We start from the raw sequence: 18,389 nt of genomic DNA, 5'->3' as shown, positions 1-18,389 counted from the left end.
TGGAAATGGCTAGTGATCCTTTTGGCAGACTTGTCATTTTCTCCTATTTTGCAATGTGTTGTTATCCTTCATCTTTTTAATCACTTTTCATGGAGATGCTGCTTTTTTGTATTTTTTTTATTCTTTGATGGGATATGTCAAGGCCAAGGCCAGTGTTTGTTGCTCATTCCTAATTGTGTCAGAAGGTGGTGGTGAGCTGTTGCCTTGAACTGTTGCATTCCATGTGGTGTAGGCACATCCACAGTGCTTTTAGGGAAGGAATTCCAGGATGTTGACCCAATGACAGTGAAGGAACACTCATAGTTCGAAATTAGTATGGTGTGTGTTTTGGAGGAGAACTTGCAGGTGGTGGTGTTTCCATGCATCTGCTGCCCTTACTCTTCTAGGTCGTAGAGTTTGAGGTTTGGAAGGTGCTGTCGAAGGAGCCTTGGCAAGTTGCTGCAGTGCATCTTGTTGATGCTGCACATTGCTGCTGTTGTGCATCGGGTGGTGAATGTGACGCCGATCAAGCAGACTGCTCTGTCCTGGATGGTGTCAAGCTTCTTGAATGTTGGAGTTGCACTCATCCTGGCAAGTGGAAAGTATTCCATCACACTCCTGATTGTGCCTTGTAGATATTGGATAGGCTTTGGGGCAGTCAGGAGGTGAGTTACTTGAGGCAAGCCCCCAGCCTCTAACTGGCTCTTGTAGCCACAGTATTTATTTTGGCGGTCCAGTTACGTTTTTGGTCAATGGTTAATCCCCAGGATTATGGTTGATGGTGGGGTTCAGCACTGGTAATGCCTTTGAATGTCGAGGAGATGTAGCAAGGGTTAACTGCTGGCTATAAATTTGGAAGTTGAATAACTTGAGAAGATTTTGCAAAGATAGAGTTAAATTTTGATCCTGTATTCAATTATAGTACCACAGTTGTATTTGAACCAAGCAGTGCATTTTTGTACTGTCTTACTGGCAGATTACATTCTTTAGAAAAGAGAACAATGGAGTGTAGATTTCTGACAATTCTTTGGAAAAATAGTGCAGTACATATGTTGGCTTGAAACTTCTGAATGCATTGAGTCTGCTAAAGTAAACAGACTTTTTTTAAATAGTGCAGTTATTGAAATAAATAGGGAAGTGACCATCTGTTGACCCAAGCACATTAAACAATATTAACTCGCACAAACTCCATCAAACGACAGGTTAATGCTAGAGACTGTCCAGTGAATTTGGAGCATAGAGACACCATTCTGGTCAGACCCTTGAATTTAAAGGTTATTACCGTGACAGTAAATACGTTTTTTTAAATATTTGTCATTTTCTGAATTGCTGATTTTTTTAAAAATCACAATATTTGGGAAGAATTTTTGATTATAGAACATGGTTTAGTTTCGCTAAGATTTTTTTTGTCAAGCCAAATGTTTAACATACATAGAAACCTATACACCATCTAAACCAAATTACTGAAATCCACACACGGTTCCTGATATATGGCGCAAACACTTAGGAAGGCGCAGCAAGTGCCAAAGGCCCAGGGATCTCCAAAGCATAGTACTGCTCGAGATTAGCCAGTTTACCATCACACATCACTGACAAGCTTCCAGCTACATGTTCAGCTGGGATCATTGTGTTCATTAGGATATTGGTTTAGTTATTTCTGGTTGCATGGGAAGAATCCTAGCCCTAGTGGCAGGTCTACTTCTATAGCACCCAATAAAGTCAGTCTTCACCAGTGCACTGCAGACCTGCCAGTTGCAGGGATGAGGGAGTTCAGTTACATGAAGAGGTTAGAAAAGCTGGGATTGTTCTGCTTAAAGCAGAAAAAAGATTTAATAGAGGTGCTCAAAATTCAGAGGGGTTTTAATAGAGTAAATAAGAACCTGTTACGACCAGTGGATGGGTCAGTGAGCAGAGGACACATATTTAATACAATGGACAAAAGAACCATAGAGGAGATGAGAAATGTTATTACATAACAGGTGTTATAATCTTTTTTTAATAGGGTAGTGAAAACAGATTCAATAGAATATAATTTCAATAGGTGATTGCATATAAAAGGAAAATTTTACAGGGCTGTGGGGAAAGAGCAGGAGACTGGGACTAATTGGATAAATCTTACAAGGAGCACAGATACAATGGGCTAAATGGCTGTCTCCTGCACTGTAAGATTGAGATTCTCATCAGATTACTGAGTAAACCAAGTAAGATTGGCTAATTTCAAATTTGCCATCAGATGTTTCACTTTGGAACCAATTTAACACCAAAGAAAGAGCTCACAATCACCTGCAAACCCTACCACCCATCCCACTCCTCCCCAGTTAACACCTTTTACACTGCATCTAGGATGATCTAATAGATTTTGATGTGCAGTACACAGCTGTAGCTAATCATCATAGCAGCTCACTGCATAAAAGTGAAGCAGTTGAAATTAGCAGCCCTCTCCAGGGACACTTAGGCACAGTAAGTCCATTAACTATTGAAGGATTGCAGAAAATTGTTAGTGACGTAGAAATTATTTTGCAGTTTACTCAACTTAGTTTGAAAGCATGATGTCTTGTGCTTTGAGTGTCTGGGCACAGAAAAATATCCTGAATTGATGTTGCTATTTTTGATTCATTTCATATTTTGGTTGATTTGAAGCCTGTTGCAGTCTCTCCGAAATGTGGTTTTGCCAGCAATGAATTGTATTCAGATGAATAAACTAATCTATCAATCTGTCTGGAGGAGGTGCTGAGAAGAAGCACTTCTCTGCAGAAATTGGTGTCTTGTACACAAACAGTATCAACAGAAATTGGGAGCAATTATTTTTTTCTTTGAATTTGGGAAAGGCTAGTGGCATTGGGGTGACTGAAAGAAACTAAAACAACAGCCGTATTGTTTTTACATAAGATGTAAATCCGGATTTTTGGGTTCCTTCACAAAACTTTGCACTGACTACTTGGTTGGAAAAAATAAACATGGACCATTTGTATGTGTTATATGAGAGAAGGAAAGATTGCATGATACAGGACTAAACGAACCTTCATCTAGTGTTTTTACCCAGTTAGATTATCCAAGGCCTATGAAGGATAATTTGAACAATCTAGCACTTAAAAGTGAGTAATTTGCCTTTTCTGATTAGCACTATTTGTGTAAACAACTATTCTCCAAGAATAAAATGTTAAACATGGTAAATTATGCTGTGTAGATTAAGCTATACGTTAAAACTATTTCAACGGAGACTGTCCTTGGAAAAAGAAATGTCAAAGGTGACTTTTTGGTAAAACTTTGCTTGAATAAATTCCACATGAAATATTACGGGCAAACAGTTACTGAGTACCACCTGTGACATTCTGTAGATCCGCTGCAAATGTCAAAAATCAAATATCTTTTTAATTTGTACAGTTGTGTAAATATTTCAGCTTTAAAAGTTGACTTTTTATAACATTAAATATCCTCCAATTTATAGTTTATTCCCTTTACTATTGACATTTCTGTCTCTATCTCTTTGTGTGTCTGTCCCTCCACTGATGTTCCAAGCAGGCATCCTGTGTTGCTGCTTCATCTTCCTACTCCTCTTCCTTCTCTTCTTCCTCTTTCTATCTTCAGCAGTCGAAGGTGCTTGTCCTGCCTGAGGGCGCCAATACTGCTACCAGTATCAGCATGTCCGTCTCCAATTCCTTCCTGAGTCGTCACAACTCCTTATCCTCATCTTCGGTGAGTGTGCTGACTAAAGCTTGTGCCTTGTGATCTTCTGTGTGAGCGTTCTTCCATCTGCCTTAGCGAATCAAAAATTAGGTCAGACTGGACTATAATAGTTAGGCTTTTGAAGAGAAAAGCACTACATTATCGCCAGTTTGAGAATTGCGTGTTGGTTGTTTGTTTGGGGTGATATAACTTGTCAAGAATTTTCATTTGCACTTTTCTGAATTAAGAGCTCAGCAACTGAAATTGTAGGATGGGTTTGCATCATATTATTAACCAAAGCTTACATTGGATGGCCATACAGTTAACTCTAGTTCTTTGTTCAGGTTAAGTGCCTTTCAGAACTATGGAGTTCTCATCAGAATTTTTCCTTTTCTTTTATTCTTTTACGGGATGTGAGCATTGCTAGTGAGGCCAGCATTTATTTCCCATCCCTAATTGCCCTTGAGAAGGTGGCGGTGAACCGCCTCCTTGAACTGCTGCAGTCCATGTGGTATAGGTACACCCAGTGCAGTTAGGAAGGGAGTTCCAGGATTTTGACCCAGCGACAGTGAAGGAACAGTGATATATTTCCAAGTCAGGATGGTGTGTTGCTTGGAGGGCATATTGAAAGTGGGGGATTCAGTGATGTTAATACCATTAAGTGTCAAGGGGAGGTGGTTAGATTCACTATTGTTAGAGATAATCATTGCATGGCACTTAAGTGCTGTGAATGTTTATTGTCACTTATTAGCCCAAGCCTGAATGTTGTCCAGGTCTTCCTGCATATGGACGTGACTGCTTCAGTATCTAAGAAATCATGATTGGCCCTGAACATTGCACAGTTATCAGTGAACATCCCCACTTCTATCCTTAAGACGGAGGGAAGGTCATTGGTGAAGCAGTTGAAGACAGTTGGGCCCAGTACATTTACACTGAGGAACTCCTGTATGAGTTATTATATGAGCAACTGGTATTTCAAGTTACCGAGCAGAGAGGTTCAGACTCCTAATTTCACAACATTAGAAAAAAATCACCAGTATCCTGTGAAATAAGGCTGCATTCTGAGCACCTTTGGTACTTAAAAGCATAATGTTGTGACTGCAGTGGTCAGAAGGCTTGGGAGAGGAGGAGCAGATTATTGCTGGGCCTCCTCAGAAATCCTGGAAGTTTTCTTATTATCTAGGAATGCGTAGCAACTACAGATGCAGAATTTGGCATCATTTAAATGGGTTGCTCACCTTTGCCTTTGCTGAATAAATGTTTTCTAAGCTAATAATTTTTCTTTTATGTAGTTTACCTGCCTTTGTCATGAAGTTCATACTTTGATAAGCAGACCGTTGATCAAAACATAGAATTTGCCAGTTCTCATCTTTTTATTGGTAGAGATTCTGCACCATACAATTTCTTGTGACATTAGTTAATTGCTTATTATTGTTCAACTAAAGTTTCTTATTTTTCATCTGAGTTTCTTAACCTTGCAATGCACATATACAAACGGTTAATATTGTAACATGAGCCATTATCAAGCGTAGAAATGACAGTGAAAGGTTGCTGTTTTGTGCAGTTAATCATAGTCTTTTCAGGAGTCCAATGTTTGTGAACCAAACCCAAAATATGACTATTTTCTGATTTCCTAAACATCTACTGTAAATAGAAACCACTTGTGTGTACCCATTCTATGAGATTCAACATAAGTTTCAAGAAAATATATATATAAACCCATTGCCAATTTCTCCTGTGAAGATTATCCATTGCTTTCACTCCTACCTCCCCTCATTCCACCTAAAACACAATGACTTCCGCAATTCTTCCTATTCCTCTTGCAAAATTTAATGCCCACTGCTTGGTCAGCACAACCAGTTAAATTCTAGGAAACCAATTTTCAATCAGTTTCCTCCAATTGAAGTGTTGACTGCCAGGGTATCTTCACTTCCTGAGTCACCCTATTACTTTCCTGCAGTGCTGAGGATTTTTGTGTGGAGTCAACTAATTGTGCACGATTAACAAATCAATATTAAATGGTTACACAGTGAATGTTTTTAGGCATTAATCCAAAAGTATTGTGAACCTGAACCCTTTGCACTTGAACCTGATTGTTATATTGAAATTAAATTATCTTTGACAGTGTTAAGCAAAATCCAACTGCACTAATTTTAAAAAGTGGTTGTTAAATAAGACTCATCGCAAAGAGCCATATTGGGTTAAAAATGCTGTACTGTACTTGCAATCTTCAAAAATTGGACTATTCTGTGTATGTACAAATTAAAATTCACATTAGACTCAACAGCTGAGAACAACATAGCAATTGAACATGGGACATTAGGTTTTTTTAAAAAATCTTTATTACACCACCAGCAGTACTTGCACACACAGCTGTATTCTAAAGAAAAATTTCTCTGTCGCTGGCATATTTCAAGTGTCTTCAGCAAAATCTGTGGAATAAACAACTAAAGTAACACTTTCCAGCGCAAAAGTTTGTAGCAGAAAGGAAAATCCTAATGTTAAAAAATGCTAAATTGAAACCTAGGCAACCAGCATCAGAAGGATCCCTGCTAGCACAGTTCATGCTGTCATGGCTCATGGGAATTGATGACATATATGGAGTAGGAGAGATAATTAACAACATGCCTTATTTGTGTGATTCATGCCCTGCTCTTGCCCCAGCAAGTGACAGCATTCAAAACATTCCAATGCTGTTCCAGGCATGTCAGGCAGGCGGCTTGTGGCTGGTCACTTTGATTTTTGGATTCGGATCAGCATGATATCAAACTGTAGTGGGGGTGGGGATAGATCACAGGAAATTAATTTCTAGTTTCTTGGTTTGATCTAAAATAATAGTGAATTGGTAGGTTTTTAAAATATTTTCAAGGAAAAATTGATTTTACCTACATTCTCATAACTAAAGGACCTTCTCATAACTAAAGGATCACTGACTTATGTTTGGTTTAGTAACTGTGCTACCTGTATTTTTGTCTAATATTTTGTCAAGTTAGAAATGGCTACAAATTGATGGACTTAAAAAGAAACTGGTAAACCTAGAAATTCAAGTACCTTATAACTTGCTACTTCTGTTGACTTTTTTGCTTATCCATTTAAAAAATCCATTTTTGAGTGGAATTGTGTGCTGATACCAAATTAGAGTCTGGCATCACCATAGAGAAATGGCCAATTGAGGAGCTACATGATAGGTGTAAATTTTAATTTTTCGTGTTTGTGTTAGTTTCTTTTTAAAAAGGTTTTTTTGGAATACCTGAAGTTGTCACCTTGTTCCCCCCACTTCTCCCTTCTCTCTTTCCACCCCCCCCAAAAAAAAAGAGTAGCTTCCCTTTTCTACTGTGCAGTACTTTGAAACACAAGTAATGAATTGCTGCCAGCTCTCATTCAATGCTGTTTATGAACCGAGATGTTAAATATTTAAAGGTGATGCAGATTAACTCTCTTCCAATAGACTCCCCCAGTTCAAATTAGAAACTTGCATGTGAGGAATTGCAGGGAAAACTCTGTCTCCTATTTACTCTGCAAAACACAATATTGGTCCACCATAGAACTGTGAAAACTGGGCACCTTCAAATAGGTTTGAGCTGTCTGGTTTACTGGCAGTTATGATTTGTTCTAATACAGAATCTGTTTTTTTTATAATATTAATAAGATTTTAATCAGCAATAATGTGCTGACTGGACTGTAAAATGTATCCTATTTCAGTAGGATAAGTAGTGTATGAGAAACCACAAATTAATTTGGTTCGCCATTCTACACTTGCCAAGAACAGATAGTAAGGTACAGTCTGTTGTGTTTAAGTCATTACCTGATTGCTGACTGATTATTTTAAATAACTAGTTTAAGAGCCCAGATTTTCTGCCCTTTTTTGTTAATTTCTGTTAACTGAGTCCCCTTATGACTAAATACTAGGGATTTAGAACTAATCACTTTTAATATGTCTAGATCATGCCTCTACTTCTGAACTTTGTAAATTGGAGCATGCATGGAGACTTTCAGAACAATTATGTTGTGGGAATAATTAAACCTAAAATTGTAATTTATCTTTTTCAGTATTTGTAAAAAGGTTTATTGTTGTAGTTATTTTTTTAAATGGCATATATTGTCTACAGCCTTAACAACTTAGAATAAGTTGGGGAGGGAATGGAAGAGTGACTACATAGTTAAGGAGATGGAACTGTCAAACATCTAAATTATAAGTTGCCACAAGTAGACCTTTTGAAGACGGTGAGAGAGCAAGCGAAAGTTATTTCGGGGGCATTTCAGAATGTAGAATCCAGTGACATCACTAAACTGGGAGAGGTAAGTGTGACTGGTTGGTTAGCTACAGCATCTTCAAAGACCTAGGAGAAAAAGGGCAAGCATTGAAGAATTGAAAAAAATCACAATCCAACTTTAAAGGAACGATTCAGATGATCCAATTTTAGAAACTATAATGCACGCAGGAAAGTAGTGTTTTTAAAAAGTTTATTGCAGTCATGTAGCCATTTTATTCTCTCTAAGGGACCATTTTGGCAGCTTCTGCAGAGTGATCTACTCCTGTTGGAATTTTGCAGTGTACTCTGAAAATACTATTGTAGACCAAATTTAGGGCAGGTGGAGGAAAGCCTACACACAGGATAAAAACTGAACATTGCAAACAAACACAGCTATTCTTTAGTTTCAATGTAAGTTTTAAACAAGTGAGGGGATTTGAATGTGTATCATAAGGTTAGTGCTTCTGGTGAAATTTGAAGTTATTAATTCAGAGCACTGAAAATCCTTTGCTACTTCCAAATCATACATATTTTCTGTTATGTAACATTTGGAATAAAGTTGTAGTGCAAACAATGGTATTGATTTTCATTTTTTTCTGATATGACTAAAATTCAATGTTTACTTAAAACTCTCTCATTTTCAACAAAAACACAAAATAAGACTGGGGGTATATTGAAGCCACTGAACTTTGGACAATCCAGGTCAAGTTATAAACTTGTGGGGTTCCTCTTGTTTCCCATGTTTAATGGGGCTCGCTACAATGTTGGTTGATCACCTGTATACCAAGCATCATTTCTGGATGTGGCAGGTGGTTTCACAGCCAGGTGGCCTTCTTGCTGCTAACCTCCCCCCACCACCCCTCTTATCAACTCCCTGGGGACCAGTACTGATGCATGCTGGCTTGCTTGCACCCGTGTCTGGGTTCTTTCGTAGCCAACAAGTTCTTGAGTGGGACTTCAACCTGGGACCTTCCGGCTCAAGTGGCAGGAGAGCTACCCACTGAGCTAATCCATCTCTAAGTTCTAAAATTATGTGTTCTTTTTAAAATGAACTGCACATCACCATTGCTGCAAGAAGTTGATGGTGATTTTCAACTACTATAGCCCATGTTGATAAGTTCTTCATCCCTCATTTGGTTGGGGGAGGGGGCACCCAACTTTGGATAAGCTTGCACTGTGGGAGAGCAAATTTGAACAATTAATGATGTTGAAACTGGTATGACCTGACATTCATATCAAAGTGTCATGACATTTTTTCAGCCAGACTGGATTCAGCACCTACAATGGACATTAATTGGCACCCCTTAACTTCCTGTAATATCTGCTGTACACTGGTTCCAGACCATATTCAAACAGGTTATGGCAAAACAAAAACAGAATTACCTGGAAAAACTCAGCAGGTCTGGCAGCATCGGTGGAGAAGAAAAGAGTTGACGTTTCGAGTCCTCGTGACCCTTCAACAGAACTGATTGAATATTAGGAAAGGGGTGAAATATAAGCTGGTTTAAGGTGGGGGGCAAAAAATGAGTTTGGGAAAGAATTATACCTAATGCAATGCAAGTTCTCATTTTGAAATTTTACTTTAGTATTCGCCATCATTCTTAAGGTACCTTAATAGACCTTTAATTCAGTGTTGCTTAAGTGTTATCATTCATTAATATGAAAGATTTCTGCTCTAGATGCCATTAAAAGATCATTTTAATGATCACTGCTTTACAATTGTCCCAGTAATAATTCACTCTTCTAAAACTGCCCTCCTGCCACCGGCCCCCCACCGATAAAAAAAAAAATCATACTCATTTCTGCATCTATGGTCGGTAAGTATCATGCAAGAGGGCAATCAAGGTCAACAGCAGAAACTTGTATTTACATTTGCACCTCTAGCGGTGTGTAAAATGCCCCAAGTTGCTTCACAAGGCGAATGATTTTGAACAAAATTTGACAGACATAAGATACTAGGGTAGGAAGAGGTCAGTTTTAAAGGAGAAGAAAGCAATGGAGAAATGAGAGAGGTGGAGAGGTTTTGGAAGGAAATTTGAGAGATAAGGCCTAGGCAGTTTAAGGTATGGCTGCCAGTGGTGGAATGATAAAAATTGGGAATGTGCAAGGAACCAGAATTGAGGAGCTCAGATCTTGGGTTGGAGGAGGTTGCAGGGCTGGGGAGGAATGGGGTTATAGACGAACCTGCAAACCAGCATGAGAATTTTTAAATCAAGGAGTTGCTGAGCCAATGTAGGCCAGCAAATATAGGGTTGATGTGAACAGTAATTGATGAAGGTTAGGATATAGGTAACGGAGTTTTAGATGAGCTCAAGTTTACTCGGTTGAAAGTGGGAGGCTGACCAATGATGTCACTTTGTCGTTGTGTAGCCTTTTAACTTGGGGTAGCTATATTATCTTGAGAATTAAGACAAGTAAACTAATCATAGATAAATACATGGGATTTTTTTCCCCATCACACATCTGGCTTATCCAGTCTGTGTTTCATTATGACATTACAATGTGAAACTCCTAACTCCTTTGTTATGAAGGTTGTGGATAAATAAATGGAACTTCAACTTCAGATTTATCATGGCATTATAAAACTTAGACTTCCTTATGATACCATAAAGTTAATTCTTTGATAGCCATGTGTAATTTCTCTGGTTCAAAAAATGCTAACCTACATAAATTTAGCAGTGCTTTCCAGACAAAGAAAATTTAATTTGCAAGCTGTAATAGTTATTTGTACTAGTTAAGTTGCTTTACACATTATGAAACGGTAGATAAGTGCACAATTATGAGAACTATGCCATAAATCTGATGTATTTTTGATATTTTGGGGCCCCAGTGTAACCCAAATCTATGTAAATACTATCTTAGAGAGTAGACAAAACAATTGGCTCTCAGGACTCTTATCGTTATACTATTATTCATTTAGTGTGGAAAAAATGACTAAGCACATTCACTGCCAGCTAAATTATATAAATACAACAGCTTTGCGCCATGCAGTTAGACTTTTCTATTTCACTTTGCAGATCTCAGCCTTTGTCTCCTGGCTGTCCTGCAGATCAGTTATGCTATTTTTAACACAAATGTAGAGAGATTGAGATCAAATTGTTGGTGCCAGATTTTAGGATATCTGTGTGAGTGTAGTTTGTGTCTGGTGGGTGTAAAATAGTTCAGGACTTCACTGTTCTCCAATGCCCTCTGTTTTATTTGCCAATTTTCTGCTGTTACTGAAGGATGTAGATGCTCATCACTAACTGATTCTGGTACCTCTCTAGAGTGGTCATTATTTAAGAATGCCTTGAGTGTTAGTTGGTTCTTTGACGATGGAGACATCACAGCTGAGCCTGACCCTGTCCAATTTTTTTCTTGACCTCTTTTTCTCTAACCTGAGGCTGCTGAACTCAATTCTTGCTCAATTCTGCCACAGTAGACAAGATCAGCAAACTGCACAAAGAGTCAGACTTGGGGCAATCCTGGTTTGTATGGTTTAGCTATGCACTGAATAAATAAATGTTCTTTTTTCCATTTATTTAACATCAAAGAAAACAGCCAAAATATCTCATTTTTTCTGCAATGAATTCTTTGACTGATGAGAGAGTTTGTTGAGGTGTTAGTATAATCCGAACTGGGATAGCATCAGAAGTGGGTGCCATCCCATTTGAGTCCTATTATGACACAGCTGATGGTAAAGGCTGAGTCATTCAAATCCCAGGGGGAAACTTGAAACAAATGTCATAACCCATTTTTGCAATTTGTAAGTTTCGAGATGCAGGCTTTCAATTCAGTATTAATAAGAACATTGAGTCTCGAGGTTTTTTATAAACCTACATGAAACATTTAGTAATACAAAGGTTGTAAGCACATACATATGTCTACACAATTAGTACTATAATAACTACAAAAGTTTCCTAATTAATCTGACTTTCAGTTACACCCCAGTTAAAGCAGCGGTAAAATGCATAGATTTAAACAGACCCCCGGCAAAGCATACCCTGGACAGTCACTTTCAAAATAAATTTCTTTCAGCTCTGGCTCCTCACAGACAGACTTGAGGCTTACAGGCTGGAGGCTTTAGATCTTAGAATCCCCCCTCCTTTTACCAACAGCCTTCTCTCCCTTTATACGTATTTTCCTCTTTGAATGCAAATTCTCATTGACACTAGGTTTTTATTAAACTTTAAATCTTTTAACAATAAAACCCTTTCATAATACCCACTTTACTAGTAAGCATTGGAAAAAAATAAACACTTTCTGAGCTTCACCTGGTTAGGTGTAATATTTCACCCACTCTTTTGAATGGTCTATTTAAAAATGCAAATTTCGCACTTTACATCTCACCTTCTATTTCCCTATGTTTATCTAATTACCATTTCAAACCTACTTCTCTTCTGTACATCAAAGCGCCTAGACCAACTGGCTTTAATCCAATTAAGACACACACACACACCACTATGTTTTAAAATAATTTCCAATAACATTATGGACATTATTATATCTCTTTGACAGTCCAATTTGGCCTTTTCAGTCCGAGTTAGTAAGTTCCTTGGCAAGGATACATTGATCATACACTAAGACAGCTGATCAATGGCGTCATCATCGATAGCTGATTTCTTTAGAAAGTTTTAGAAATAAATTCTCTTTTCGGGATCTGATTTTTGTCTAAGAAGGGTGGTTTCATCAGTGCTGTTACTGTGTGCAGCTGCTCAGTTGTGGGCCAAGACTGGTTTATCATAAAAGTTCATGTGACTCTGGTCAACATGGGACTGCAGTTTAACTGTAACTTTGGTCTAGCAGATGTGTGTCTCAATTCTTCGTACAGCCTGGACTTATTTACAGATATTATCATGCGCTTGATCATCTTGATGGATGACTTGATAAATGCAGGTGGTGTTTTTCATCATCTATTCTTTCCATTTCATTTTTATCAAACCAGTTCTAGTGTTTTTGGATTTTTGGGCCCACAGCTTCTGAAGCTGCATTGTGGACTACACCCCCGGAGCAGTTCTAGTCAGTTTCAATGCCACCAGAAGCTATATTTTACAGTGATAATTTTTTTCAATACCTGTACAGAGTTCTTGCCTTGAGCAAACAGTTTGCCCACACTTAAGAACTTTTTTTGCCTCAATTTAATGTAAGTTATGACTTCTAGGCGAATAAGGCAGTGATTGATTCAGCATCTCTTTTCTTTGGTGATCTTGACATTTTTTTTTCTTCACTGATTAACATGTAATCACTCAAATGCCAGTAAATAAACTCATCAAACCATCAGAAAAGCCCCCAAACTGTGTTCATCCAGTGGGAACATATATTGTGCAAGAGAATAAACGTAAGCATAAAACAATCCAAAAGATTCATGGCTAGTTGGAAATGTTGCATTGTTTTCTGAAACCCTACATTAATAAAGAACAAGGCAGTAGTGCCATCCGGTTGAGCCCCCCCCCAGTTGGGTTCTTGGGTGCATTCACCCTCCTGAGCTCGTTTGATCCCCAACATCAGTGCCTAAATAGATTAATAAGATGTATGCAGATCCAACGACTAGTCAATGCCAAGTTAGACATGATCTCAGTTTGTGATTGATTCTGTAATATTACCTTCACTAAATGCAATCTCTTGCTTTCTATACACAAAAGTTAGCAATAATTATTTGCTATAACTATTTCATTGTAGTGACAAAAAATACTGTATTTAAAAGCCAGAAGTTATTAGGGGTGGTGGGGGGAAGTTGTCATACTTGGAACACAAAATTTCAAGCTCAGCAAAAATTTTAAAAGTGATTGGAGCTAGCTAGCTGGTTCATTTGGTTGTTCTGTGAAGCATTGCCCTCTGCTTCCTTATTAGCCTGCATTGATTCTTTGGGCACAATATGATCTTGAGACTGACCAGAAATGTTGCTGTCACGTAGAAGCTAGACGTTGTAGTTGATTCGATAATAGTGGTAGAGCTTAAAATTGCGTAAATAGGGTTATGACTGTTACAACTTTTATTGGATGAATCCAACTGTAAAACTGACCATATTACAGCAGTGTGAGAGCTTGCCAAATCTGAATGCTTGTAGATTTTTTGTAGATCTATAATTTGAGTTTGAAAGCCATTGTTTCTATCAAAAAACAATGATCAACGTTTTAGAATTTTGTCTGAAGACACCAAGCACTCATTTGAATAATATTTTTTGTCTTGAACTAACGATGGTTATTTTGCAACACATTATGGTTTTTGCACCAGTGAAACTGAACCACTAGGCTTGCCGTGCAGCTCTTTACTCCATGCTTTCTGTTCAAAACATTGGTTTAAACAATCTAAACTTGCTGCTGTTGGATGGGGAAAATGGCGCTCAATATATGTTAGAAATTGATCATAGAAAAGAAATAAAAGTAGTTAAAAAGACTTGGTGCATGGTGGGGGAAGGGCAAATTCTCTTAAAGAAATTACTTTTAAGTTACTACATTATGGGATTGTCTGATTTTTTTATATTTGACCTGTGAACCTCTCCTTTTTCTCTTCTCAGTTCAAGTCGGTTTTTAGGTCCTATTCGCAGGACTTTGTTCCTCACCATCACACCTCTGCATCTCCTTCTCTCTGCACTATCACCTCCCACTTTCCAGCTGTGCACCAATCGAGGAGCTCCGATCTAACTTTACCGGGCTCGGCTGGCATAGTGAAAGCTACGGAACTGCTGGACTGCTCTCATGACAATGCAAAGCCTGTTCCTGTCTGCCTCCCTCCTGAATCTGCTTTTCCCACCTCTCTCCAAACTTCTTCGGTGAGAACTACTTATGAATGCTTTGGTGCTTTACAAATCCTGCATTCTCACTTAAACTCCCCGAAAACTGAGATTGGGTTAGGGAATTTGGTTGATGTCTTGATATTTATTCACCCGCCTCAATCATTTCAGCTTGCTTTAAATGTACAATGACCATTTGTACACTATCCACTCAAAATGAAAATCATCTTCAGAAAAGTTTTTTTAAAAAGGGATGTTTGCAAGATCTCTCATCACTTTTTAAAGCAAATGGTCTACCGGTAAGAAAAATTGCAACTTGTGCAGTGTCGATAATTTGGACTCTTAATGTTTTATGTTCCTTACTGTGGAATCACTTGAGGAATCACATAATATAAAGTATAAAGCAGGCAGGGTCAAATTCTGTAGGCTTGTTACAAGCTTTAACCCTCAACTCCCAATCATAGCATATCCCCACTTAGCACCCTAACTGCTTTTGGGTTGTAAAATTTTAAAATTTCCAGTTGTGATATAAGCCCACACTCATTGAAAACTACACAAAGTCCCAAACGTCGAGGGACTTGCCCTATCACATTTGGAGGAGAAATTGGGAATAATGAAGAGGCAAAATAGTTCAAATTTAAACATAAAGTATATGGAGAGACATGTAGAGTAAGAGGAGCTTAGAAGAAAGAAACAGAAAGGAAGGATTATGAGAAATGTGAATGGGTCAGGTTGCAATGTCCATACAATTATGTGTAAATATTGGAAATAAAGACAAGGAATTAGAGAAACCAATTGGAATGGAGGGTGATGTTGTTTGTAGCCTTAACGTAAATGTAGCTCTAACTGTTGTAAAATTGTGAATTAACTTACCCTGACATATCATTCTAAAGTTGGCATGATATGGTTGCAGTTTTTTTCAATCTGTGATGAGACCTCTAGATTTCCATTTAAAAAGGTTATTCAGACTTGAGTACAAGAGAAATGACATTAACGTTTGCTGATATCACCACATTTGGGGCATGACATACTATGAGGGAGAAACGTTACTGGTTCACCAGCATCTTTTAGGGAAGGAAACCTGCCTTCTGTACTCGGTCTTGCCCATGCAAAAATTCTGTCCCACACATAGATGTAGAATCCATACAGGTGGAGATAAGAAATAACAAGGGGAAGAAGACACTGGTGGGAGTAGCCTGTCTATAGGCCTCCTAACAGCTATACTGTTGGACCGAGAATAAATCCGGAGATAATGAGGGCATGTGATAAAGACAGTATATTAATCATGGGTGACTTTAATCTTCATGTAGGTTGGGAAAATCAAATTGGCATAGGTAGCCACAAGCAAGAATTCATAGCGTATTTGGGACAGTTTCCTAGAACAATATGTTGTGGATCTAACCAGGGATCAGGCTATTTTGGATCTGGTAATGAGGCAGGTTTAATAAATCTGAGTAAAAGATCCCCTAGGAAACAGTGACCATAATATGGTAGAATTTACCATTCAGTTTGAGAGTGAGAAACTTGGATCGGAAACAACTGTGCTAACCTTAAATAAGGATAATTACAAAGGGGTGAAGGCAGAGTTGGCTGGAGTGACTGGGAAAGGAGTTTAGCAGAAAAAATGACTGATGCACAATGTTCATGACTCACAACAAAGATATATCCCAGTGAGCAGCAAGGATTCTAGGAAGGGGATAAACCAACCATGGCTAACTGAGGAAGTTAAGGATAGCATGAAATTGAAAGAAAAAACATACAATGTGGCAAAGATTAGTGGTAAGCCAGAGGATTGGGAAAGTTTTTTAAAAAACCAACAAAAGATGACCAAAAAGTATTGAGGGAGAAAATAAACTTTGAGGTTAAACTAGCAAGTAATATAAAAACAGACAGTAAGAGCTTCTTTAAATATTTAAAAAGGAAGAGAGAGGCCAAAGTGAACATGGCCCCTTAGAGAATGAGGCTGGGGAAATAATGGGAAACCAGGAAATGGCAGGAGAGTTAAATAAAAACTTTGCATCAGTCTTCACAGTAGAAGATATTAATAGCACTCCAAAAAATACTAAATCAAGGGGCAAAAGCGGGCGGTGGGGGGGAATAAATACAATAACTGTCACTGGAGAAAAAGTACTAGGGAAACTAAAGGGGCTAAAGGCATGATGGGTTGCATCCCAGGATATTAAAGGAAGTAGCTACAGAGATAGTGGATGCATTGGTAGTAATCTTCCAAGAATCCTTTGTTTCTGGAAAGTCCCAGAGGATTGGAAAACTACCAATGTAACACCCTTATTCAAAAAGAAAGGGAGACAAAAAAACAGGTAGCCAAAGACCAGTTAACTTAACATCTGTCATTGGGAACTTGTTAGAGTCTACTATAAAGAATGTAATAGCAGAGCATTTAGAAATGCATAATAAAATCAAGCAGAGTCAGCATGGCTTCATGAAGGGGAAATCATTCCTGACAAGTTTATTAGAATTCTTTGAGGAGGTAACAAGCAGGATAGATAAAGGGGAACCGGTAGATATAATTGGATTTCCAAAGGCATTTGATAAGGTACCACACATAAGACTATTAAATAAGATAACAAGGTGTTGGGGGGAGTATATTAGCATGGATAGAGGATTGGCTAACTAAATAGAAGACAGAGTTGGGATAAGGGGGTCATTTTCAGGAAGCAACCTGTAACTAGTGGAGTGCCACAGGGATCAATGCTGGGACCACAATTATTTACAATATATATTAATAACTTGGATGAGGGAAGTGAATGTACAATCGCCAAGATTGCAGATGACACAAAAATATGTGGGAAAGCAAGTGGTGAGGATGACACAAAGAGCCTACAGAGGGTTATAATCAGGTTAAGTGAGTGGGCAAAAATTTGGCAGATGGAATATGATGTGGGAAAATGTGAGGTTATGCACTTTGGCAGGAAGAATAGAGGAACTGGATATTATTTAAATAGAGAAACTGCAGAGAGCTGCAGCACAGGGATTTAGGTGCTGTCGTGTATGACTCGCAACCTTATTGAAACATAAGATTATTAGGGGGCTTGACAGTTAGATGCTGAGAGGTTGTTTCCCCTTGAGGGAGAGTCTAGGACCAGAGGGCATGATCTTAGAGTAAGGGGTCACCCATTTAAGGCAGAGATGAAAATGAATTTCTTCTTCGAGTGTAGCGAACCTGTGGAATTCTTTACCACAGAGGGCTGTAGAGACTGGGTGTTAAGTATATTCAAGGCTGGGATAGACAGATTTTTGATTAGTAAGGGTCTCGAGGGTTATGGGGAAAAGGCAGGAAAGCGGAGTTGAGGATTATCAGATCAGCCATGATCTCATTGAATGGCGGAGCAGACTCTGGGCCAAATGGCCTATTTCTCCTCCTTCTTATGATACATAGAATTATTGAATGATTACAGCACTGAAGGAGGTCATTCGGCCTGTAGTGTCCTTGCTGGCTCTCGGCAAGAACTACTCAGCTAGTCCCATTCTCCTGTCCTTTCCCTGGAACTCTGCAATTTCTTTCACTTCAGGTGATTATCCAAGTCCCTTTTGAAAGCTCCAATTGTATCTGCCCCACCACACGGTGCATTCCAGTTCCTAACCACTTGTGTAAAAATGCTTTTCCTCGTGTTACCGTTGGTTCTTTTGCCAATTGCCTTAAGTCAGCATCCTCTGGTTCTCGACGCTTCCTCTCTATCTACTCTTGACTACACCCCTCGTGATTTTGAACACTTCTATCAAATTTTCTTTCAATTTCCTCTTCTCCAAGAGGAAAAAAA

The 18,389-nt window shown here is 38.5% G+C and overlaps 1 protein-coding gene across 7 annotated transcripts in view; it reads left to right on the top strand.

Annotated features, from left to right (window-relative positions):
* Positions 1-18,389, top strand: part of rapgef1b (Rap guanine nucleotide exchange factor (GEF) 1b) — a 193,752-nt gene that overhangs the window by 112,849 nt on the left and 62,514 nt on the right. For 2 of the 7 annotated variants that reach the window (XM_041193421.1, XM_041193420.1), the window contains 2 exons: positions 3,502-3,675; positions 14,395-14,649. The exons of 4 other annotated variants lie outside the window; for them this stretch is intronic. In XM_041193421.1, coding sequence (XP_041049355.1) covers positions 3,502-3,675; positions 14,395-14,649 — 429 coding nt within the window. The remainder of the gene's footprint in view (positions 1-3,501; positions 3,676-14,394; positions 14,650-18,389) is intronic. One more of the 7 variants, XM_041193426.1, reaches the window with a different exon arrangement.

This window comes from Carcharodon carcharias, chromosome 8 (genome assembly GCF_017639515.1).
Source record: "Carcharodon carcharias isolate sCarCar2 chromosome 8, sCarCar2.pri, whole genome shotgun sequence".
In the NCBI taxonomy this organism is placed as follows: domain Eukaryota; kingdom Metazoa; phylum Chordata; class Chondrichthyes; order Lamniformes; family Lamnidae; genus Carcharodon; species Carcharodon carcharias.
This window is presented reverse-complemented; position numbering and strand designations above follow the sequence as displayed.